The following is a 24,698-nucleotide window of genomic DNA, read 5'->3' on the forward strand; positions in this document are numbered from 1 at the left end:
CTCCACAAACCTTCAATTTGTCAGAAATGCCGTATCTGCCAAGTACAATAAAGCAAAGCACAGTAGAACAAGGCATGTCTGTATTGGGATCAGCTGTTAGTGGCTGTTGCACTTCTAGCCTGGATATTCTTTAAAAGAAAAAAAAAGGACTCTTCAAAATTAAAGGAACATAATTTTACAAAACTACTGAAATTAGGGCTTAAGGTTCTTAGCTCCATGTTTGCATCTCTTGGTAAGTCAGATTCTACAACGTGACTTTTTTTCTCTCCCCTCCCAGTTCTCACAGTTCTTTGTATATTTCTGCTGTCACTTTTGCACTTTTTTTTTTAAGCTTACTATTATATCACATGAATTATCCTAATTTTTCAAGCCTTACGATTTAAGAGCTTAGGGAATTCGGTATCAACTTTGAGCAAGCAAGCTTATATACACGTCCTGTAGGAGTCCAATAGACTAGGAAGGTAAACACAGATGGAAAATCTTTTCGCCTTTGTTAGATTGACAGCTTTATAAGGCCAGAGACTCCTTGGAGTTAGGAAAATGTGGTATTTGGGGGGATGGTGGTGGAGAATTGCCTAGATTTGCTGGAATATAGAGTATGTGAAGGAGAGTGGCAAGAGATAAAACTAGGATAGATAAATCCATATCATTAGAGCTACGTTTCTGTGAGGTATTTGAACAGAGGACAGAGTATAAGCTTGTGAGTCAGGAGACCTAGATTTTGCTATTCCTTGTGTGACATCTGGCAAGTCACTTCATTGCCTGTCCTCAGGTGATTCATCCATTGAATGGGAGAATTGAATTTAATGAGCACATCTAGCTTTATAGTTCAAGAAACCTAGAGCTTCCTTAGGAGAAGAAATGTGTTCCATTAATCTGTTCTCATTGTTTTTTTACTTACTCAGTTTGTCTTTCTTTCAACCATATTTTTGTTTATATCATTTTGCCTCTAGTGTATATTATTTTTTTGGCTCTGATTTATTTACTTCTTGGTTTGTTCATAAAAATCTTCCCATATTTCTTGAAATTCCTCATATTTTTGACTTTTTACTGCATCTTAAAAATTACATTACCAAATCACAGTTTAGAATTTTGTTAAACATATATTTAATATCTTTCCACTCATTCAGTAGGAAAAAAAAAAACACAAAACTCTAAACCCTCACAATAAATTTAGATAGTACAGTGAACCAAGTGTCCACATTGACTCAATTTTAAGTCCATCATCTATCTGTCAGGAGGTGGGAGGTATAATTCATAATGACTTTTATTTACAAAGTAATGTAAAATTTGTCCAGTTCTTTTCTCGATACAACTCTGTAAGGTAGATAATACAATTATTATTTTTATTACTATTTTACATATGAGGAAACAAATTTTGTTGTGGTTATCTCACTGACATCGAGATGTGTGCTTTTTTTTTTTTTTCCCTCTGAAACGATCAATGAAGGTAGCTATATAGAATAGGTCCTATTCTCTATTAATGAAATGTTAAACTGTGATAAGGGTTTATACATAAATGACAGCCCTACAGATGAAGTTTAAAAAATATATGGTCGTGTTCATTTTTGTAAGGTTCAAAAAAAAATCTTGTTGAATTGAATTCCCAATAGCTTTTGTCTTTATAAGATCCATTTATCTGCAGGTATGTGTTTTGCATGTAATAGGGGATCTGAAAGCTAGTTTACATTTAAACGATGAAAGACCTTCTTAGGAAAGGAACAAAAATCTTCTCTGTTGCTAAAATAATTCTCTAAGGATAAAAGATCTGTTGGCAAACACGGTTTTATACCTTAGTTGCTATAAGACCTTCTTAGAAAAGGAATAAAAATCTGTCCCATTGCTCTAAAGTAAAAGAGCTATTGGCAAACATTTGTTTATACTCCAGCTGATGAATGAACTGCTTAATTCTAGAAAACAAAATTGTCTTGGATCTTTGTCAAGACCATGACCCAGCATAAGTATATGTTCACTTCTTTCAAGATAGGTTGGTTGTAGATCAGAGTAATTTTAAATAGTCACCAATAGCGCTGCACTATGAAATAATATTAATTCCAGGAACTGGTGAGAGAATTGGTTGTTGAAGTTGTCTCTTGTTCAAATCATATTCATGAAATAAAAGATCATTTGAACTAATATTAAAACTAATATTTAAAAAATATTTTGGAAAATATTACACATGCAGAGAGAGAGAGAGACAGAGAGACAGAGAGACATGCGAAGAGGGAGAGAGAGAATAGTTAAATAGCCATAATGAATTATGTTTTAAAGAGTAGAGAAGATCAGAGAGGGGGTCTATAAGGACAGGTCAAGGATAATGTATCCACAAAAGAAAATAGGAATGTAGGCTTCTGATTAGAAACCAATATGTTATGTTTAGGATGAAAAACAGTAGTTGCAATGGAGTTTCCTATTAAGGACTAGTTCAAAGGTGAAGAGGATAGATAGTTTGAATATAGATTATGGAGAGACTTGACTGCCAGTATGAAGACCTTTAGTCTTTAGGCATTGAGGAGTCACTGGGAGTTTTTGAAGATGGGAAGGAGTATAATAAATTCAACATTTTGAGAAGAATAATCGAATCACATTGTTTGAATGGAGAAAAGACCTTGAAGTTGGCCAAGATCAGCTAGAAGATTGTTGCTGAAGGAAAAATTCCTCGCACTTGAGCAGCTGACTGGATGTATTAGATAAAGTTCCTGCCAAAGTGAGAAGTCCTAAGTGACAGGATGAAATTGAAGCTTACTTGAGGGCACTTTGAATTTTAAGATGATGGTGAGGGTTTAAGTAAGTGGAATTGGAGACAGGAGATTGAAGTTGAGATGAGAAGTAAGACTTGGGGATATATATGTGAATGCTGTCATTATAAATTGTGAGAGTGTATTTACTGAGATTATAAACCTAAAACGTTTGGTGAATACCTCCTGCAACAGGGTCGATAGAAAGGAGGTGAGGAACTAGCAAAGGAAATAGAAAAGCTGCCATGTTGGATATAGGAAGAAAATCAAACATAGTTTCTAGGTCATAGATATAGAGAGGAAAGAGTTTCTGAAAGAATGGAGTAACCAATCATGTCATTTTGTAGTGAGGTCAAAGGGAATGAGGTCTGAGAAAAATCTACTGGATTTGTCAACATTGAAGAGCATTGAAAAATCTCATCCGAATTGAGATTTAAGGAAAGGAAGTATTTAGTCAGCTACCAGTAGGGATAGTAGTGACAGTGTAGTACCCAGACCCAGTTAACTAATGTCCAGAATAATGTAACGTTAATCATAATAATAATGGCACTTCTTCAGTAGAACAATAAAAACAAACCAACAAAAACTCCTTCAGTAGAATAACAAAAAAGAAATAAATAAAATCTGAAGGGTTAAAATCCTTGGGGTTCAAAGTTCTGACTGAATGGTTGCTGAATTCTTAGCGTGACTTCAGGAATAGATGCCAGACCCTTTTACCTTTATGGATTCTCATCTCAAAGTGTTGAGTCTGGCTTGAGAGTTCAGTAGACTCTTATGTAGGTTACTTATGGGTCTTCATGCCAAAACATCACTGGCATCATTCACTTGGCCTGGCTCCAGGTATTTGGGGCACCAAGGCTCATTAAGCATTAGCATTTAGGTTCAAGTGAGGACATCTGGAGCCATTTTCTTTTATTTAAGAGCTTTAGTTGTACTGTGATGCAAAGGAACGCCGCAGCTTGCCTTTTGGGGTTGCGACCCTACATTTAGAAAGACATAAAAGTGCACCTCTTCCCTTGTATCAGACACCCCCCCCTCCCCATCTGACTTGTTGGGAAAGGAAAAAAAACAGATGGAGAACTGGGGAGAAGAATCTGCAGAGCCTCTGCGCTGCAGAATGCCCTCAGTTTTAGAGGATTTGGGCAGCCTGGCAGCCTAAATAGCTCCTTAGTCTGTACTACTAAAGAGAGACTTCTTAGAGATACCCAGAGCCCAGTGGGGAATAGTGACCCCATTCATACTGTTCTCTGGGCACAAATTATAAAGATCTCCTCATCGTGTGTGTGTGTGTGTGTGTGTGTGTGTGTGTGTGTGTGTGTGTGTGTGTGTGTGTGTGTAAATGAATAGCAACATTTCAGGAACCTTCACCCAGTTGTATAGTAATGCTTGAACATGAATATGAAATATTTGGTGTAATGATGATATCCCTGGGGAGGCATCTGTTCTCTGTGTTTAATGTGAACTGTCCAACTCTAGGAGGGAATTGATAGCTTTCCTTTAGGCTTACAGAAAATGATCTGGAAACTATTTAAAATAACTTGTCTAGCAAACCTTTGCCCTCAAACGTTTTGAGATTTCCATTCCTTAATCTCTCTCTTTTAATACTTACTAAATAACTGCTAATTGAAGCCTTAAATCTCCTATCCCATCGCCTAAACAAATCTGTTACACAATCACTGACTTCTTAAACTTCATTTAACATCTACAAATTCTTTTTTATATGAAGGGCAAAAAATGAGCATAACCGGATGCTCGTATGTATCAATTAGTTGTAGGTTTTGTTTAGCAGAGGCACGTGATTCTGTTTGTTTGGTACAGAGAAGAAATATGAAAAAGTCATTTTATTTCATTCCTTCAATCTATTATTTGAGCATCTTTAATGGTCACGTTGTTTAGGGTTCATTCCTTAGAAAATGTATTTAATAATAATATCATCTACTGGCTGGGTAAATATTTTCCATATGTTGTAGTTCTTTGCTTGTATTGTAGAAGTGCCTTTTTTGAAATCCTGTTGTGATGGAGCTACTATATCATATATATATATACATACATATATATATATGTATATATATGAAGTTCTTGTGAATTTTTATATACATGTATATTTAGATAAATGTGTGAATATATGCATACATATGCACACACACATATCCATGTCTCATACCAGGACTGTTATTATAAGGATTACTTGACTTATACTCAAGAAGAACCTTAGTGATAATTTATTCCAACTCCCTCATTTTATAGCTGGGAAAACTGTAGCCTAGACATGAGTTGCTTGAATTCATACTCATAGTAGTAGAGCTAAGATTCCAAACTAAGGGCTCTTATTTCAAATCCAGTTTTCTTTCCACAATGCTCAAGCACTTATTCTCACGTCTTCCAATCTCTATATCAATCCACCCTACATATATTATCTATTTTGGTAGTCTCATAAACATATCTCCATTGCTTTAATTGATAGCTCACACCACAGCCAGATCAATTAAGTGTTGTCCAACTAAAATTTGGGCTTCATCTCATTCTCTTAACATAAACACCGTGCTCTAACCAGAGCACACCATTGTCTATTTCTCCAGCATGACTTGGGCTTTCTCTGCTTTCTTTAAACTGTTTCTCTGTCTGAAAGACTCTCCCCTACCAAAATCTTATGTGATCTTCAAGGTTTTCCTCAAATCCTCCTTCCTCTGATCAGTCTCCTGAGATCATCCACATCATACTGCTGAATTCTGGTACTTAAAATTTTTGCTTTGTGTTATCTTCTAGATTTTAAACTTCTGGAGGTCAGAATACCTTCTTTATTTTTGCATCACCTTACAATGCCTACCATAATGCCTCATATATAGTAGTTAATTTTCTCCCTCCCTCCCTTCCTCCTTTCCTCCCTTCCTCCTTTCCTCCCTTCTCTTTCTTCCTTCCTTCTCTTTCTTCCTTCCTTCTCTTTCTTTCTTCCTTCTCTTTCTTCTCTTTCTTTCTTTATTTCCTGAGGCAATTGGGGTTAAGTGACAGCCAAGAAGTGTTAAGTGTCTGAGACCAGATTTGAACTCAGGTCCTCCTGACTTCAGGGCTGGTGCTCTATCCACTGAATCATCTAGCTGCCCCATATAGTAGTTAATTTTCAACAAATACTCATCAAAGAAAATTAATAACAATTTAAGATGTCTGTAATATCATTAGCATTTTGATAATTGGTCATTTTGTTTGAAGCTTACACTATAATCTAGTTGTTCCTGTAGTCCTGAGGTAAGCACCAGATATATATTCCTAAAACAATTTTGTTGCATTTCCAGATAATTAAAGCTCAATGCCATATGGGAAGTTTGCTCCTCTTTTCCCTGAATACATTCAAGAGAATATTTCACTTCAGCCTCTTTCAGCTTTTTGCTTGGAGCTTTTGGTCCCAATTTTAGATGAAAGTGCTTCTCTTGTGAGGCTGATCCTTTGCTCTCCCAGTGCCTATGGCCTTCAGTGACATATTCTTCAATGGTTTGAATGAAATTGGTTCTAAATAAAATTACTTTTTGTATTTCTTCTCTGTACCAAACCAAATAGAATTATGTGCCTCCCAAGGAGAAAGAGCAGGGAGCTTTTCTTCTCTTTTCTATCGGGGAAGTGACTGTACGTATTGGCAGATTCCAAAGCTTCATTGCCTTCTTCTGTGTTCTCTTCTCCCCACCCCTCTATCTGTATCCCCCTGCCCCCCAACCCTCAGTTAGGGGACAACTCTGTGAATTTTTTATCTTCCTCTCCCCTTCCCATTATTCTATGTCACTATGGCAACCAGCAAGCAGCAACTGGATGAAATAACAAAAACCAGTGGGAATGAACTCTGTGTGTCAGCTGATCCTTGCATGAAGTTCTGTTTTTCGGGGCTTAGACCATAATCTTGGCACATAGTGGGATGGAATAATGAAATGGGATTTTTGACAAAATTAACAATTTAAAACTGTCAATGGACCTAGAATCCTTGCTGGTGATCCAGCTGTTTTTATTTTTATTTTTTTGGTATACTTCATTATTAATCAGCACACAGTCACACAAACTATATCCAAGACACTCTGCAAAGAGCTATAGGGGCAGCTGGATATGGAGGAGAAACTTGTTACAAAGAGGGACAGAGTCGGGCCCTTCGTGATTTACATACCAGTTGTCTTGAAAAGTTTATTTGCCTGTCTGTTGCTTGAAACTCAGAATGTACTTCTCCCAGTAGGAAAAATGTGATACGGTAGTATTTAGGTTACAAGGCTAATTGAAACAATTCTCTATTGTATTCAATAAATATTTCTTATGTATCTGTTCAAGATTTATGATTACCCACAGAACAATGAAAGGCTTCATGATGGGTATAAGTAGGAATTAACATATTACTAAAGATGTTTTGTGTTAGTCTCAAAGGGCTTGTGTGACCGGAAAAGAAGTTGGTCTAGTTATGTGGTAAGAGCAAAGGATAATAAGTGTAAAGTCTATGCAGTATGTGCATTGCTATCTCCAAAGTGTTAAAGGCCCATAAGATTGGAAAAAGCAAATACTGTTACAATTCTCAAAATAAGAGTGTGATATATACTTGGCAGTGAATTTGCATTTGATTCTTGGCAAAAATCTGGAATGTATTATTAAAAAGATATTAATTACTATGTGGAAAATGAAGCCTAGACTTCTACTTATTTGTCAACAAAGAAAATAAGTAAGATTAGTTTTGTGTGGCCTACTCTTGATGAAGTTATCATCTTGGTCATCACTAGTTCCTTTTTTTAGGTATTCACTGCCTCTTAAATTATTCATTCTAAAATTTTGTCAGGACTTATATTCTTCATTATAATCCTTCATTCTGATATGGATGTGAATCTGGGTTTTCAAAAGCTATGCCAGAGAAGTATCAGCTCTGCAGGTTCTGCCCTGCTAGAACAGCCGTCTTTGTACTTCCAGCTAACATACTATGTCTGCCTTCTGAATACTACCTTAATTGGACAAGAAGTTGATTATTATTAAGAAGGCTGACTATTTGATGCCAGTTTAGGGTTCTTACTAAACTAAGATTTTTGTCAACAAATGGAGAGTTGTGGATTCAGAATTGATTTATTGACAGGGCTGAAATTGTAGTTATTAATGATATGATGTTAGCTTGAGTAGAGGACTCTGTTGTGTCCTAGGGAGCTCTGCATTGGCTCTTTACTATTTAATATTTTTATAAAAACTATTTTTAAAAATAAATTATCTGGTTAAAAGTATAGATGGGATATTCATCAAATTTGATTTGAAACATCAAGATTCAAAGAGATCTCGACAGGCTAGAAGGTTTGGGGAAATATATTAAGATGAAATTTAATAGGGATAGATATAAAGTCATAGGAACCTAGATTTAGAGTTACTAGGGACCTTCGAGGCCATCTAGTCTAGTCCCCTTGTTTTTACAGATGAGTATACTGAAACCCCCTGAGACATACAGGTATTAAACATCTGAAGTTTTCTTGGCTCCAAATCCAAATTCTATTCATAGTGCCTATAAAATAGTACTTGTTTAAAAGATGTGTGTTGACTTAAGTCATGTTCTCTCTCAGCCCTTCACTTGGGTTAAAAAAATCAATTCTAGACAGCCAGCAGATAATAGAAAGAAGCTCTGGGGGCTTAGTGCTAGCTCAATATAAATCAACAGTGTGATTTGGCCAAAAATAAATAAATAAATAAAATTAGAATAAAGCAAAACAAAACCTCTGCTATGTGTGTTCTTGGTTATACTAAGAAAAGGCATAATAAATGTCTCGTAGTTCTGTTGTGTCACAATTTATTTAGAGAATTATGTTCAATTCTGTAAGTTTCAGAGCAATCCTAAGGAAAGCAGCCAAGGTAATGATGAATAAGAATGATCATTTATATAATATTTACTATATGCCAGGAACTGTGTTAAACCCTTTAAAAATCGTGTTTCATTTGATCCTTATAACAATCCTGAGAAGTAGGTGCTATTATTATATCATTTTTTACATTTGAGGAAACTGAGGCAAGACAAGTTATATGATTTGCCCAGGATCACACAACTTAGGAAGTATCTCAGACTGGATTTGAATTCACATCTTGACTCTAGTTCCAGTGCTCTCTTTACTGCAGCACCCAGCTTTGATGAAAGGTCTTCTGTTCAATTGAAGGAACTGAGAATGTTTAGTCTGGAAAATTCCAAAAGCATGACATTCATTTGTTTAATGTGCAAAGAGGGGCTATACTTTGTTTTCTTGCCTTCAGATGGGAAGAGAACAAGTCAGAGTCAGATTTGACAGGGAGGAGGGAAGGTGAAAGCTACCTGGGAACATAATGTGCTATTTCTTACGAGAGATATTCTTGTTCAGGTAGAGGTTAAATTGACAGAAGATCACTCAGTCCTAGGTTGAAGAACTCTAATGAAGAGCTCTACATATTTTTTTCCCTAGGCAGCGATTGCATTTTTGGATAGCTCTTATTGGTGAGAGATTTTCCATCTCTGAGACCAAGTAGTGAAGTTAAGTAACATCATTTCCTTTTTTTCTTCATCAGAATCTAACCATTTGATAGCAAGAAGAAAGCAGATGGACAATTGTATGAATTTTCCAGGATTTGGGGTCAATAGAATGAACAGAGTGAAAAGTCAGGGGCAAGAGTGGAGACCACTCTAACCAAGCCCTGCCAGATTTTTGTTTACACCTCCTATGTTGCTTTGATCCTACTATTTCACCCATAATTGCCTAATATCAAAATCAGAAGAAAGTATAGTTAAGAAAATTAACAGAAAGGGAGGAAAGCAAATCTGGAACAGTTGATAAACTAGCAGAACATGGAAGAATACAATGACTAGATGCATTGAGGCAAATAAGGAAGAATAGACAGTAGCTTTTGGTCAAGCAGAAATTTTAGAATTGGTTATTGGATGTGGAGGAGTTCCTAGTGATAGTAATAGGTGAGTTGTAGCCATCCTATATGATACTGGAGGTCCTAAAAGTTGGGACTTGACGGTATTAAAGAATTGGACATAATTTGTTTCCTAGAGCTGAAGTTGTGTCCTGAGTTTGGCATAAAACAATCCTTTACATTCTGGATATCACCTTCTGGCAAAGCTTCTTGGACCAGCATCAGATGTTCACTGAGGGATTTAGCTTCTCCTGCTTCCCAGGGCCATCCATCACAAGTTCACAGAGTTTGTTCCTTGCCACTGAGCTATTGCACTCTTGTTCCCATAGAATACTAGCTCGGTGCCTTGTGGGGTGACCATGACCCCCATGGACTTGAGACAATACTGTTTCCACGGGGCTGTTTGCAAACACCATTTTCCTTACCCTAAAATTAATTAAATTTCTGTTATGTCCTGACTTTCCTATCTCTAGCTTTCTTTGTATGGCCCTGGCCACCTACAGGTTAAAGCCTGGTTCTAGTCCAGTTAATATTAATTGGTGTCAGAAGTGGGATTTGACATGGAACTAAGCCAAATAGACTTTCCTGTACCAGTGGAAGAAGTAAAATGAATGTACATAGAAAGATACCAGTGGAGGAAGGTCTGAAGTCTCACCACTACAAAATCACTTAATCTCTCCATTTTCTAGGTAACTCTTTGAGACCATAAAACCCAGAGAAGGTCCTGATGCTGGCCTTTTTCCAAAGAGGGAATTTATATCAAAGAAATCACAAGTTTAGTCCCAATTCTATTTACAGAATGCAGTTTTAAAATGATCTACCCAAGTCAACCAAAGGCTAAATGGTAGAACATCCCAAAATCATATATGTATGTCTTTTTCTGAGTTTTCTTGATGTGATGTGGATTCTGTTTTTTGTTGGTAATAAACTAAAGATTAACATATCCATTCTGTCTCCCTTCTGTGCATGTGCCAAATAGTATCATGGTATATCCATGCCCATTGAATTTTTTTCTTCCATTGGTTTGTTAGTTGAGGATTTCATATTCGAGCACTATTTTTTGTATACTTCCTATCCATTTCTATGGAGAATTATTTTTACTTGTATTTGTATTATCTGTATTTTGTTTAGCCATTCTGTCCCTTCAGGCTCTAGGTAATGATTTGCTTTATACATAAAGCAAATGTCTGTATACTAATGAAGAGACTCACCACAGTAGCATATATTTAATTATTCTTGATGGTACGAGCTGAGAGTAGAAGAGACAACATATATTCTTCCAATTCTTGTGTTTAGTAGACATGTAAAACTTCCAGAAAATAGGTCAGAATTAAGATGATCTGCCACTTCTGTGGCAGATCTATAACAAAATACTGTCAGGGTTTTCTGAATGATAATTTTTGCAGAGTAAAAACTAATCAGCAATGTTCTTCTGCTGAGTGGGAGATTGGATTTAGAAAGGAATTAAATAGGACTTCTCTGTACTTCCTATCAACAAAAAACATTTTTTGAGACGTTACGGTCAGACATGGGAACTATTTTGTCCATGTTTTAGTTAGATGTCATCAGTGTAAGAGATATCCCGGCTTTGTCTTTGCTCTCCCGAAATCTTTTCTCATTGGATTCTATATTAATGTTTGCCCGATCTATTTGGATAGAATCAGTTGCTGTTTTCAAGGGTATGAAGGTTGGACTCTGGTTTATCAGAGCCCTCTGCCAGCAGAGACACAGTATGTTCGTATCAATCAGGGCAGAAATATTTCACACCATGGTGTTCCCAGGGCTCTATGCACCAGAAATTTGGTCCACGGGGAAGATTTAGCAGCCTGTGGTCTTTCAGTGTGCAGAATGCCCTGCACACATGCTTGAACAAGGATTGAAGAGCTCAGCCACAAAAGGTTCTGGGTGTCAGATGTCTCAGAGGCGGCTTATCATGTGCCATGATCCTGGGTGTGTCACACAGCTAGGGTGATGGACAGACAGCTCCTGGATCGCTCAGTTTACAGACCGGTTACCATGAGACCACGTATGATTAGTCAGAGACTGGAGCCTCGGTGGATGTTTGCACCAAAATGGAAACGGCAGTAAGCACAATTTGATATTTAGTCTATCTGGGCTCTTACCATTTTGAGTTGGGTCAGAACCAAATGTGAGCATGTATTAGGAGCAATTTCTTTACAGTCTGAAGCATCTTTACCACGTCTGAGGTAATGAATTGTCAGTCACTTAAGATGTTTCAGCTGAGGTCTGATGATCATTGTAAGAGCACGTTCTTATCTCATGTTGGACTAGAGAAGTGTTTAACCATTCTTTTCTCGTGATCTTTTGAATCTAAGCAAATTCTTTGAGGACAAAGAAGTGTTTTTACTGCCTTTTAAAAATCTTCTCCAGGATCAAAGTTAAACCACTGGGTTATATCCTCCATGGAACAATATATCCTTCCTTACCTTTTCTCTCCTTTCCCCTCACCCCATTCTGACCCATTCCAATAACAGACTGTTATCCCACTATTCTCCTTGCCTGTGACTTCCTATTCTTTAAGTCTTTTTCCTGACCATCAATCCTCATATTTGTCTCCAACCCCCATTAGAATATAAGTTTCTTGAGGGCATTTATTTATTGTCTCACTTTTGTATTTATATTCCTATTACTTAATGGTGCTCTGCACATAGTAAAAACTTGATAATTTTTTTTCCTTCAAATAATACTTGTTGGAAATGTTTGTGTATAAATTTCTTTTTTCCCCCCAAGGCAATTGGGGTTAAGTGACTTGCCTAGGGTCACACAACGAGGAACTATTAATTGTCTGAGGTGCATATATTTCTGTGGAAAGGACATATGTCCTACAGGTTAACACCTTCATCATGAAAATGCTGTTGGACTTCTCATATGATACCTGCTATTTGCAACAATAACCAAAGTTCTTAAGCCTTTAAACTTTAATACAAGCAGCTATCCGGCATGTTGGGACAATGTGAATGCAATGTTAAATATTATTATTGTGTATAGTAAATTGTATATGGCTTAGGAAAATATTTACATAATAAAGTTATACAGCTGTTTCATTCATGAAAATATTAGCCATGTTTATTGCATTTTGTCTTTTATCTATAAACTCTAAGGCATTTGTAATCTGACAGAAATAGGAATGGTGCTGTTGTTGTTCAGTCATTTCTGTCATATCCAGCTTTTTGTGACCCCCTTTGGGGTTTTCTTGGCAGAGATACTAGAGGGTTTTGCCATTTCCTTCTCTAGCTTAACATTACAGATGAGGAAACTGAGGCAGACAGGATCACATAGCTAGTATCTGAGGCTAGATTTGAACTAATGAAGAAGAGTCTTCCTGATGTCAGGTTTGTCACTCTAGCCACTGCTCTACCTGTCTACCTCCTTGTAGTTTTAATTCTAGGAAATAAAGGCCAAAATAGGAAATCTCTGGATTAGGGGTTCTATTTTTTCTTGGGCATCCTTTGGACATCTTGTAAAGCCTTTAAGCCCTTTCTTAGAATAATGTTTTTAGTTATATAAAATAAAATACTCAGGATTACAAAGGAAACACATTATATTGAAGTAAAGATGTCATTTGTTTTCCTATGTAAATTCTCAGATTCCCTGAAATCTGTCCATAGGCCCCAGGGGAAAACCCCTTATTCTAAGTTAAATTAAGAAGAGCTGAAATGAGGGGTCTTAGATAGGACTTAACGATATAGAGCAACCTCAGGAGAAGGTAAGATCAAGTGATTGACTAACCAAGTCATTCTGGAATGTGGCAGCAGAGTCAGCCCATTCTAACAGAGGGCAGTTGATTCAGGCTGGTATGAATCATGTGATTTTAAGTGAGTTCACAAATACTTGGAGAGTCAGACCTCAAGAATGGTTATTATTACTCCTTATTCTTCTAGTTTATCTTGAATCATTTGCTTCAGTCAGTCAAGTCATTATTGGATACTTTCAGACTACGTTAGACACTGTGGAACTTAAGAGATGGCCCCCAAGGACTTTTTTTTTTTTAGGGTACTTGAATAACCTTCTAGTGGAATTTAAAATTTAAATGCCCTTTTCAGAAGGGAGCATCAGAACACTTTAAAGTTAGAAGGGATCTAATTTAATTTGGGTCCAACCAAGAATTCTTGCCTACAATATGGTAGACAAGCAGTCATTTAGCCATTACTCTGTCTTCCTGGAAAGTGGAGATCATTATCTTAACATGCCCCCCCCCCCCCATTCTGCTTTTGGGCATCATCTAAATGTGATTCTCTCCAACTTGTACCCATTGCTTCTCTGCCCTCTGGGGGAGAACCAAGGCAATCCTTCTTCCATATTATGCGGTCGAATATTGCAGACAATTTTTACACTTCTAGGAAGTAGCTCCGGGTGAATAACCAGTGTGGTAGGTTCTCTGATTTTATATGATGACCTCACAGCCAGTTTTTTCTTTTCAGTGGCTTTTCAATTTGCCATTATATTTGTAAGGGATGTTGTCACTTTAAACTTTGTGGTAGAGTTTGTTAAAGAAGTTATTATCTGAGGTTGCTAGGGGAAACCAGAGAACTCTGCAAAAAGGTAATTGGTCAACCCCCTTGTCACTTGTAACCAGATTAAGTTTCTAATACAGAGCAGACAGAAGGATTTAGAGAGATTTTTTTTTTTTTTTAATTTGGGCTTCTATGTATGGAAGATAGAGAACTAGGAACTCTCTTCAGCAGGATGCTAGCTAGCATGCTCCTGAGCAGAGGACTAGGAGAAAATCAGGAGATGGGAATAGAAAGGAAAAACCTTGTTCCTGGAAGTAATCATCTAACTCAGAAGCAAGAAAGATGTCTATGTAGATGGTAGACTAGGGAGGTAGATATAGAAGAAACTCTTGTTGGAGAAAATATTAAACCATGAAATTGAAAATAAACTATTGCAGGGACATTTGCATCAAACCAAAATAGGGTGAATTGTATAACATAGCTATTGCAGAAATATAGAGCCTGGGGTAGAAAGTCATGAATTTTATTCTAAATGTCATTATTTTAATGAATTTCTAAGGATTAAAAACTCCCAGTTGTTTAGTTAAGTTATAGATTAATGCATACTTAATCTTCCCAAATTTGGGCAAATTCATGATTATAATTATGTGTGATGTTAAGCAAAAAATTATGAACTTGAACCTTAGGGAAAGTCCAATTTTTGAACTGACTACATAGTGACTCTCATCACCTAGTGGCAGTGCTTTGCAATTGCAGTGAAAGTTATCAGAAAAAAAGAAATGAAGCTGTTTATAAAGCATCTTCTTTACATGGTCTTATTTGTTCCTCCTGAACAATTCTGAGGAGGGATACTCCTTTTGACAATTCTCACATGGGAAAACTTATTCTGAGAGAGCTAAAGGCCGTTTGAACCAGCTAATGGGTTCAAAATGTAACTGAAGCCCAGGTATCTCCTTACTTTATGTCTAACATTTTTTCTCCCACACTTTGTGACCGTGTCTCTTACTTTGCCATCCTGTAGCTTAGGTGATGAAACCTTTACAACAGACATTTCCTGACTACTACTTTTGACTGGTGTTCTCCCACAGCCTTATCAGTATATACAATCAAAGCCCAAAGATGCATTGTGGAAAACTGATAAAAGGAAATTATGAGGCAAACTAGATAAACTAGTGACGTGCCATGAAGATTTGTTTGAATCCTCTCAGATACTCCTTATCTAACTGACTGGGCAAATCTTGCCATTTGGTCTTCCTTGCTCTCATTTCCTTATCTGTAAAATAGACATAATAATAGAACCTGCCTCACAGGGTTGTGGAGATCAGCTGAATAAAGCTTTATATAAGTATAGCTGGCCACTTGCCTGAGATACAAATTAAACGGTATTGATGGACAGAGGGAGGTGGGTGTGAAGTGGGGAGAGTGCTGGAGAGGAAGGACATAGGTATATAATTTTTTTTGTTTGTTTTTATGTTGATATGTTCCTGTTCCTTTAATTATTAGGTAATAAACATCCCCATAATGCCAAAGGATGTAGCACTTTTAGCATGTGCAAACCTGTGTGTATGTGTGTGCAAGAAAATGGTTTTATTTAGTGCTTTAGCAGGAAGTTTTCAAACCTTCCACAGAACTATAGTATTTACAACTGAAAAGAACAATTGAAACCATCTTCATAGACAGCCTCCAAAAAATTGATTTGTTCCAATATCCCAAAGGGTCAAATTAATAGAATCATGGCTAGAATTTAAATACAAATCCTGACTCCAAATCTAGTGCCGTTTTAAAATTATATCTTCTCTATCTGGGAGGATTTGTGGGTAGAATTCTTTGAGAAATCCTCTCAATTGAATTTTACTTTTATTACTTCTGTGAATAGTCTTTTAGCTTTAAATAAATTTCCCAAGGAAAAAAAAAACCTACTTGTGGTTTGGAATATGTGGTAAATGGAGAGAAACAAGCTGGATGCTAGAAATCCAAGCCAAATTTCCATATAGAGTATGACTAGAAAGACTCATGCACAAAGCCAAAGGCAAGGGCACATCCCAGATTAGTTTGAGGAATTGATTCCTAGGAAATTGAGGCTTTAGAGGGAAGAAAAGAAGGTCAGCAGGTGTTCCAAGGAGGCCAGTTTGTTAAGGAAAGCGTCAAGGATCACACAGTGCTTACTTACAGGGTCCACACTCATCACTAAGTGGTCCTTGACTTTTAAATTATATTGAAAATGGAAATCCCAAACTCTGCTGTGGAGCAGCTCATAAGAATTCAGGAGCAAATCTCGGGCCTTCTATTTCCTCAACTTTAAAATTACAGAATACAGTTACATGCTTTCTAAGGTATTTTCCATTCTAAATCTATGAGCTTTATGATCCCATCTGGGCACTTGAATAATAATAATCCCCTTGCCATTATCATATTAAATTTACTTGGGACAATATTGTTCCTATGGAACGACCACTATCAATGAAAACAAAGTCAAATGCCATGTTAAATTTAAGACCTCTTAGAAATGCATTTAGATAGTGCCTTTCTAACACGTCCCCATCACCAATAAAGTCTGGGACTCGGCATCTTCAGTAAGCTTCTGAAAGAAGGCCAAACCAGGTTTTTCCTCTTGGTTTGGAGGATTGTAATAAACTTTGGCCATAAGGTTCCCCTTGAAACCTAACCCAGAAATTTTTCTAGCCACTGGTCTCCTCCTACTTCCTGCATATGGGAATAAATGCTTGCACAAAATTTTCCTTTATCCTCACTCTGGCCTTTCTGAATAGACTATATTCTCTTGTACTCTGTTTCGCCATAGTACTCCAATGCCAATCCAAACAGACTTGTCTCTAGAAAGTGAGATTTGTCATTCTTCCTACTAATTTCCTACTCTCTCTATATTTGTCTTCCAGCAGCTAACCACAGGCTCCTGAGACTCCATCTCTTTCACTTGTATTTTCTTGTTTTCAATTTTCAATCCCAGAAATTTCCTTCAGAATGCCTTCCACACATAGGGATTGTTCCGCACAGAGCGCACCACAGGATTCAGTTGTTCATTTTTATATATTTTGAAGTTTTTTTTAAAGTATTTTCCTCCCATCTCTCACAACAACCCTTTGAGTAATCAGTGCACGTTTCATTACAGTTCTTTTACAATGACATGGGGGATCTAAGGCTCAGAGTGAAATGACAATGAATTTTGCTGTGGGAAAGCCCTGACTCTGCCTCCATAACCTTCTCTGTGCAGGAGCTCAGGCTCTTGCAGTTTCTACTAGCCTCAAGGTTCTTTGATATTTTTTTCATCATTTTCATAAATAGCAACAAGGCTAACAATATAAACAATGTTTGATAGTCATTCTCCCCGCTTTCTCCCAATAAATAGAAAGAAACTGCTGTTTTAAACATTAAAACTTGACCCACCTCAACTCGTTTGATATTGTTAGATTTACTTATGTATGTGCTTCACTTAACCTGCTTTAAGTTTGCAGCTTTTTTCCCCATTTCATTTTGTATCATGGGATAAAAATGATTTGTGTGATCATCTTTATTTCCTCTTTTAACGTATTGTCTTTCTCATGACAGGCTGCTGAATGCAATAAAACCAGGACTTGTCAAAAAGATCAATAGATTGCCCACCCCCATTGCAGGATTGGTGAGTATCCTAAATGATTTTTATTCCAATATAACTTTTGCCATAAGTGGATAAAACATGATGACTTCAGTGTTTGGCTGTGGTATTGAATGAGAAAATATCCAGTCCTTTGGATGTAGATGAATCTGAAAATGCAAGACTGGAGATTTTAATGCTATCTGAACCTTGGCTCAATCTCTTTTGTCCCTCTGACATTGATGCTCGTTATTAGGGAGATGGATTTATTTCTGTGTAAGATATTTTTAATTCATTTGCACTTGTGGATGAATATAGTGGTAACTGCCTCATTTTAGATTTTAATTCATTTATCCTAAAAATTGAGAGGACTTTTCTTAACTAAAAGCTAAGTGTGACAAATTATTGTTTTCATTTGGGTTTAAGAGACAAAAAAGCAGTGCAGTGCTTTCAGCACAAGGAGTTATATAAATACCATTGTCATTGGCTGATCAGTTAATATAATCGAGTTAATATAATGTTGAGTTAATGTCATGTTAACTGAATTAAAATAATGGTATAGGGGGCACTCTACCTAATCATTTATTTACCATTTAACTATTTTGCCAGCATTCTTACTTACTGTGTATAGAACCAGAGCTACGTAAAGTTCACATAAAACAGTCTCTACTCTCTTGGAGTTTATAGCCCAGAGTATTCTGCTCCCTAGAAGGTCATACTATAAAAGAAAGGGTAGTATTTACATCAAGGAAAAACTGAAGGAAAGAACAAGCAGCTTAAGTTTTGATGTATTATGTTTCTAACTTGGAGAGAGAGAGGAGTATTATTTTCATTGCTTTAATTAGTGCTCATAGAATCTTGAAATTGTAGACTTAGAAGGCCTCAGAAGTCATGAAGTACAGAGCTCTTCCAGATCATTAATCCCATTTATGATATTCCAGACAGTGATCACCCTCCAAGGGAAGGGGAAGAGATTTGCCCCCTCCCAAGGCAACCCAATAAAAATAATTGACCATTTATTAAATACTACACCCAATGCTATCAATCATTATATTAACTTACCCATTGACTTTCGAATACCCTAACTTTTAGGAAGAATGAAATCCACATCTGCTTACTGTAGCTTTCATTTATTGGTCCTAACTCTGCCCTTTAGAGCACATGGAAGCTCTTAAAATATTTGGAGACAGCTATCACTTTACTCCTAAGTTTTCTGATCTCCAGAATCAACATCTGGTGGTCTCTTCAGTTTATCCTGGGATGGCGTGATGTTGAAGCTCCTTTCTATCTTGCTCATTCTATTCTCGGTGCATCCCTGTAGGGCAGTGTTCTTTTTAAAATGTGACACGCGGAACCTTGCACGGAACTCCACGTTAGGTCTGACCAGGTCAGAGGACAGCCCTCCTCTGTGCTCTATTTCTGTAATGTCACATCTAAGTAGCCTTTGGATTCTGGAAGCTGCAGAATTTTAGCTCTCTGGATTTAGTTTCCTTTTTTAAAAGGAAAATAATTCAGTGTGAGGGTGGGTGAGAAAATTGAGGGGAAACTAAAGATAAGCAGTAGTTTTGCTACTGAGAGATACGAGAAGGGAAGAGGTCTAAGTGGATTCCAAATGGTTTGTTGGATATTCTTTGTGGTGACATCCATCTTGTTTGTATTTAAAGGCTCAAAAGTTCAGAAAACAAATGGAAAAGTGTCAAGAATCTAGACAGAATTGTTGTTGATGAATCTGTTAACCATAAAATGATTGCTGATAGTCCTTATTGATTAACTTTATTGATAATGAGTTATGAGCCATTTATTCCCATTTTATTGATGAGTGACAATGAATATGGCGAGGCTCAAATTACATATCCTCTGTGAATTGTGACCTGTTGTAGTGGAAGGAGTTCTTCATGTTGGGAGTTCTCATACCATATTTAATTTGTTGGCTATTACAGATAATTTCAATTCTTTAATTAATATTCATTAGCGACATATGTTCCTATATAACTTTATATGTGTGTGTATGTGTATAGAAACTTTATGTATAATATAAAAGAATATATGTTCCTATATAACTTTGTATTTCAAGGTAAAAAAAAATGGTCCTGAGACATGCATTTATAAATTAAACAATCAACAAACACTTATTGGTTATCTGTTTAAGCACCAGGAATTAAGTGCTGGGTAATGTTTGATCATTTTTAATTTCGGCCACCTCTTTGTAACTCCTTTTGGGAGGTTTTTTTGGCAAAAGCGTGGGAGTAGTTTGCCATTTTCTTCTCATTTTACAGATAAAGAAACTAGGCAAATAAAATTAACTTGACTCAGCTCATACACTATATAAGGTCAGATTTGAATTCAGGAAAGTGGGTCTTTTCAATATCAGGCTTGGTCGTCTATTCACTGAGCCACCTAGTTGCCCTTTGGTGCTGGAAAAAGACAAAAATGATGTACCTTCTGCCCTCATTAAACATAATTTTTATGAGTGAGATAATATCTATGTATACACACATATATTACAAAAGTGATATGTAAATTGTGATTTATGTACTGAAACATACACAAAATAAATACAAGGCAATTATTATTGGGCTAAATACAGGAGAATTACTTATATATCAAGTAATTTTTTAAGGAAACAAACGCACTATATCTTTTTCTCTTTTTAACCTTAGTGGGCAGTCCTAGAGCTGCTTAGGGATTTGGACCAGGTTCAGTATAATTTTAAGTTGCTATGGCTGTAGTTTGATAGGAAATCTCCAATTTCAGGCTCCTCAACCAGAAGAAACGAGGGGATCAGAAGTGAGTGATGAATCATTTAGGGTGCAACATCAGACCTCTTGCTCAGTTTGTCCATCATTAGGGAGAGGGACGTGTTGCTGGTGACTGTGAGGGTGAACATGTCGGCAACAGAGACATCCCTGCTCTGAGTAATTGAGCCAGGAGCATATTCCCTCTGCCTGGACGCCATGTGAGACTCCTAATAGAAGTGTGGAGAATACAATCCATTTAGGTAACCCAGCTTTTGGACCTGAAGATAAATATAAAAGTGCATTTAAAAATAGTGATCCTAAATTATAAACAGGTGGAGATTTAAAAGCTAGGATAAGGTGTATTTTAGCCCCTGGATTGAAGTATGGTTACAAAGCACTCAGGAACGAAGATGTTAAAACAAAGCAGTTGAAAATCATTTCCTGGCAAGAAAACGGAGCCCTGAGTTCAGGGTCTGTATTTCTTCGGTCACAATTGCTGACATCTGAAGCTGCGGAAGGGCTGCATGCAGATGCTCACATTCTTTGTTAGGTGTTAGTGATGCTATTAACTGTGGCCAAAGAGAGAGAGGGAGAGAGACAGCCTCAAATAGAAGCTGGGTCTTGCCAAAGAATTAAAAATGCTACCCGCCTCTGGGCCAAGTCTCAAACGTTGCACAATAAAGCCACAAACTTGGAGCTCCGGTTTAGTGCTCAGAAAAGTTCATCCTGAATTTTCTTTCATCTTGGAATGTTAGACATCCTTATGAGAAGAACATACGCTCAAAATGCTCTCCTATAATCCCTTTCTTTGAGATAATTGTCTTTTTCTGGTGCCAGATGGAACAATTCTATTTATCAATGAAGGTGGCGGCAAAAAGTGGGGGCCTGCCTTTGGATACTGGTGGACTCCTTTCCCCAAGGGTTTTCTTTCTAGACTTTCATCAGAATCTTGTCTTTCCCCTGGGTAGTTCTAAAAGAACAGAAGAGAAGGTGTCTTAGTCTTCAAGAATCTTAGAGCTTTTCAGAAAAGTAGGGATCATATAAGCTGATTTTTTTCATTGTATATAAAAGGGAAAAACTAAGCTCTTCTTTGAAGTCATTCAAACTCCTTCAAGAACCTAGATCTCCTGACTTCTAATTATCACTTTTTTCTTAATCCAATACAGGGTTGTTTTTCTTGTTTTGTTTTGTTTGTTTTTGTTTTTTTATACCTTTTCTTCCTTCCACCTTCAGAATAACCTGCTCTGTCCTTCCCATCCATCCCTCCCTACCCAGAGAAATGAAAGGAAGCAAAATTGCTACAGATACCTGGGATTGAAGAACAAAACTCCATATTGGCCATGTTGTAGAAAAAACATCAAACATCTCAGTCTTACTCTGAGTCCATCACCTGTCAGTAGCATGTTTTCACTATGAGACCTCGGAGGCAGAGAATGTGGAAAACGCTGCTCGTTAGATATTTAGCTCAGTTCAGTTGCAGAAATGAATCTGTTAAATAATATATATTTATTATTAATAATTTTTATTTAATTGTGATATGTTATATAATTATCTATAACACATACTAATACAAATAATAATCAAATAAATCAATCAACAAATCAGTTAAATGAAGGTATTCTGGTTTAATATAACCAAAATACAGATTCAAATTTAAATTCACTTTGCTGGGTGGTTATATTCAAGCTGGCAACTCTGTAGTGATTGTCATGGGCAGTTAGGTGGCACAGTGAATGGAGCGTTGGCCCTGAAATCTGAGTTCAAATGGAGCCTCCTGGGCTAGTCACTTAATCTCAGTTGCCTCTAAGAAAAAGTGGGCAGACTTTTCTGTTTTCTCGTTTGTTATTTTGTTGTTTATTTCTTAAACAAAGCCTCCTTTCTTAGGAATCATTTTAATTCTGCCATTTAGTTCCATCTAGTTCAATCACCAGCACCACAGAATTAGGTAAAAAAAATAACAGAAAGGTAGCGGGTGGAAGGTACTTGCCAAAGTAGAAACAAAATCTTGATTTCCTTCACGTCATCCTAAACTTGGACATCTGGTCACCCTAACTGCTCGGGAATGTATTTTTTGGAAAAGTGATTGAAATGTTTTTTTAACCTAAAAGATAGAGTTACACAACAGATTGCCTGCAATGGGATTTACTGAAAAGGACTCAAATGTAAATTTCCAGAAAACTGTGTACTTAGGGAGGCTGGTATTTGCTTGATGTTATAAAAGCAAGAACAGTGGTCGCTTGTTGATCAGAAGTCAGAGAAGGGCAAGAAAAATGATGAAAGTTGAGGAGATATTACCGTATCTGGAGGAAATGTTAAAATCTTTTAAGAGTTAGTATGGCGTGATTGTCAGAAGTTGTTCTTAGAATCTGGTAGACCTGGGTTGAAGGCCTGTTTATGACTCTTTGAACCATACCTTTTCAAAGGCTTGGGTAACTTTTAGATTGCAAAGTAAGTGCCAGGGCTCATTGGGAAAGGGAGAGACCTTATTGGGAGTTCCCTATTCCAAAGAAAATCACAGGACCCTTTTAAAGGGGAAATCATACTTAAAATAATTAATATTATCTGAAATATTGGAACATAAGGATTAGCTAAAAAGAATAATTGAAAAGAAAATCTTCAAGTAAAGCAAATCGTTCATTATAAACACTGCAGAACATTGTGCTGGGGAAGATTAAGTAAAGAAATCATGGAGCTTGCCTTCTGTTGGAGGACAAGATGGAAGAAATACATCATTGTAATATACATCATTATATCATGGAGTTTCCTTACTATAAAATTGTCTAAAAATCATAGTCCTGGAACCCCTTTAAAATCTGTCAGAAAATAATAAAAAAAAGCAACTATATAATAATGGAGGGGAAGATTCATAATGGATCAGGAGTTTCAGGAAAGCTTTATGGAAGCATTTGTGTTGGGCCTTAATGAGTGGGTAGGAATTGAACAAGTGATGAAAGAGAGAAAAGCATTATGGGATAAATTATAAATGGCAGCTCCAATGGGAGTAAAAACCATGGAACTGTCAATGTTTTAAAATTTTTTTTTCGTTTTGAGGGGGAGTAGAAAGTTTGCCTGGAATATAGAAAATGTGAAAGACACTGATGAAGGAGAAAAATGTAAGAAGGAAGTGTGTTTTCAGATTGTAGAGTATCTCGAAGGCTGAGTAGAGGATCCAAAATGATATTACTCGGGCACTAGGAAGCCACTGAATTTTTGTTGTTGTTTTGTTGCTGTTTTAGTAGGTGGCCAGATATACACAATAAAGGTAGTTCTAGCAGAGTTATGAAGGATAAATTGAAAAAAGAGACTGTACACCAGAACACTTTTTAGGCGGCTATTATAATATTCTATATTGAGTGAATGAGGGCCTGTGCTAATGTTTTGATAGAGAGAATGGAGAAATAGGGATAGATGGAAGATATTAAAAAGTATATATAGAGAGAGCAAACTGGTTGGTTATATATAGAAGGTAGAAGAATCAAAGAAAACTCTCACGGTTTGCAGAACAAGATTTTAGAGAAAGTAATGAGTTCAGCATTCTTACATTTAGTTTGAGGTGCTAGTGGGATGTTAAAGAAAGATATTCTGTATGTAACGGAAATGCTGATTGGAACCAAGGAGATAGGTCAGAAATGGAGATACCAATTTGGAAATCATGTAGTAATTGCCAAGAAAGAGAAAAGAGTTTTGTACAGTAGCCTTTGGAAAGATTGGGCAATAAATTAACATCTGCTAACCAAGGAGGCGTTTTCAGTAAATCTCCACCAAAGACTTCATTTTTGTCTGGTTCTTATCATTCGGGTCAGTTTTCCAATTTTCTTTCACCCCACCAGAATTTTTATCACTGCTACCACATTCCCACCAATACTCCATGTTCCCAGTACCCCACACTAAAAAAGAGAAACTGTACAGCTTATTTGACAACTCAAAGGTCTGACACTACTCTCCCCTTACTTCTTTAGGATAAAAGCAAACTTAAAAGGGTGGAATAAAAAATATATATTTATATTATAAAAAAAGTTAAGACAGAGGGAGAGCTATGAAGGTATAAGTTGACTTACTCCATTCAAGCTTGTAGTTTGCTGATGTCACTATTCTAAAACATGCTTCCAGGGATAATTGGGGGAAAGTTTTCTTATAACTCAAAAAAAGAGATAATATAAATTGTGATAAGTACCTGGCACATAGTAAATGCTTAATAAGGTGTTTTTCCCTTTCTCAACCCTTCTTTCTTTCTAATAGGCCACACATTAACAAGGAATTTGTTTTTGTTTTGGTAAAGGGA

At 36.6% G+C, this 24,698-nt stretch overlaps 1 protein-coding gene across 1 annotated transcript in view; it reads left to right on the top strand.

Moving 5' to 3' along the window:
* LIMCH1 (LIM and calponin homology domains 1) overlaps positions 1 to 24,698 on the top strand; it is a 335,209-nt gene that overhangs the window by 144,173 nt on the left and 166,338 nt on the right. The window contains 1 exon segment of the mRNA XM_074273744.1: positions 17,654 to 17,723. Coding sequence (XP_074129845.1) covers positions 17,654 to 17,723 — 70 coding nt within the window.

Source organism: Sminthopsis crassicaudata, chromosome 6, assembly GCF_048593235.1.
Source record: "Sminthopsis crassicaudata isolate SCR6 chromosome 6, ASM4859323v1, whole genome shotgun sequence".
NCBI classification, from domain to species: domain Eukaryota; kingdom Metazoa; phylum Chordata; class Mammalia; order Dasyuromorphia; family Dasyuridae; genus Sminthopsis; species Sminthopsis crassicaudata.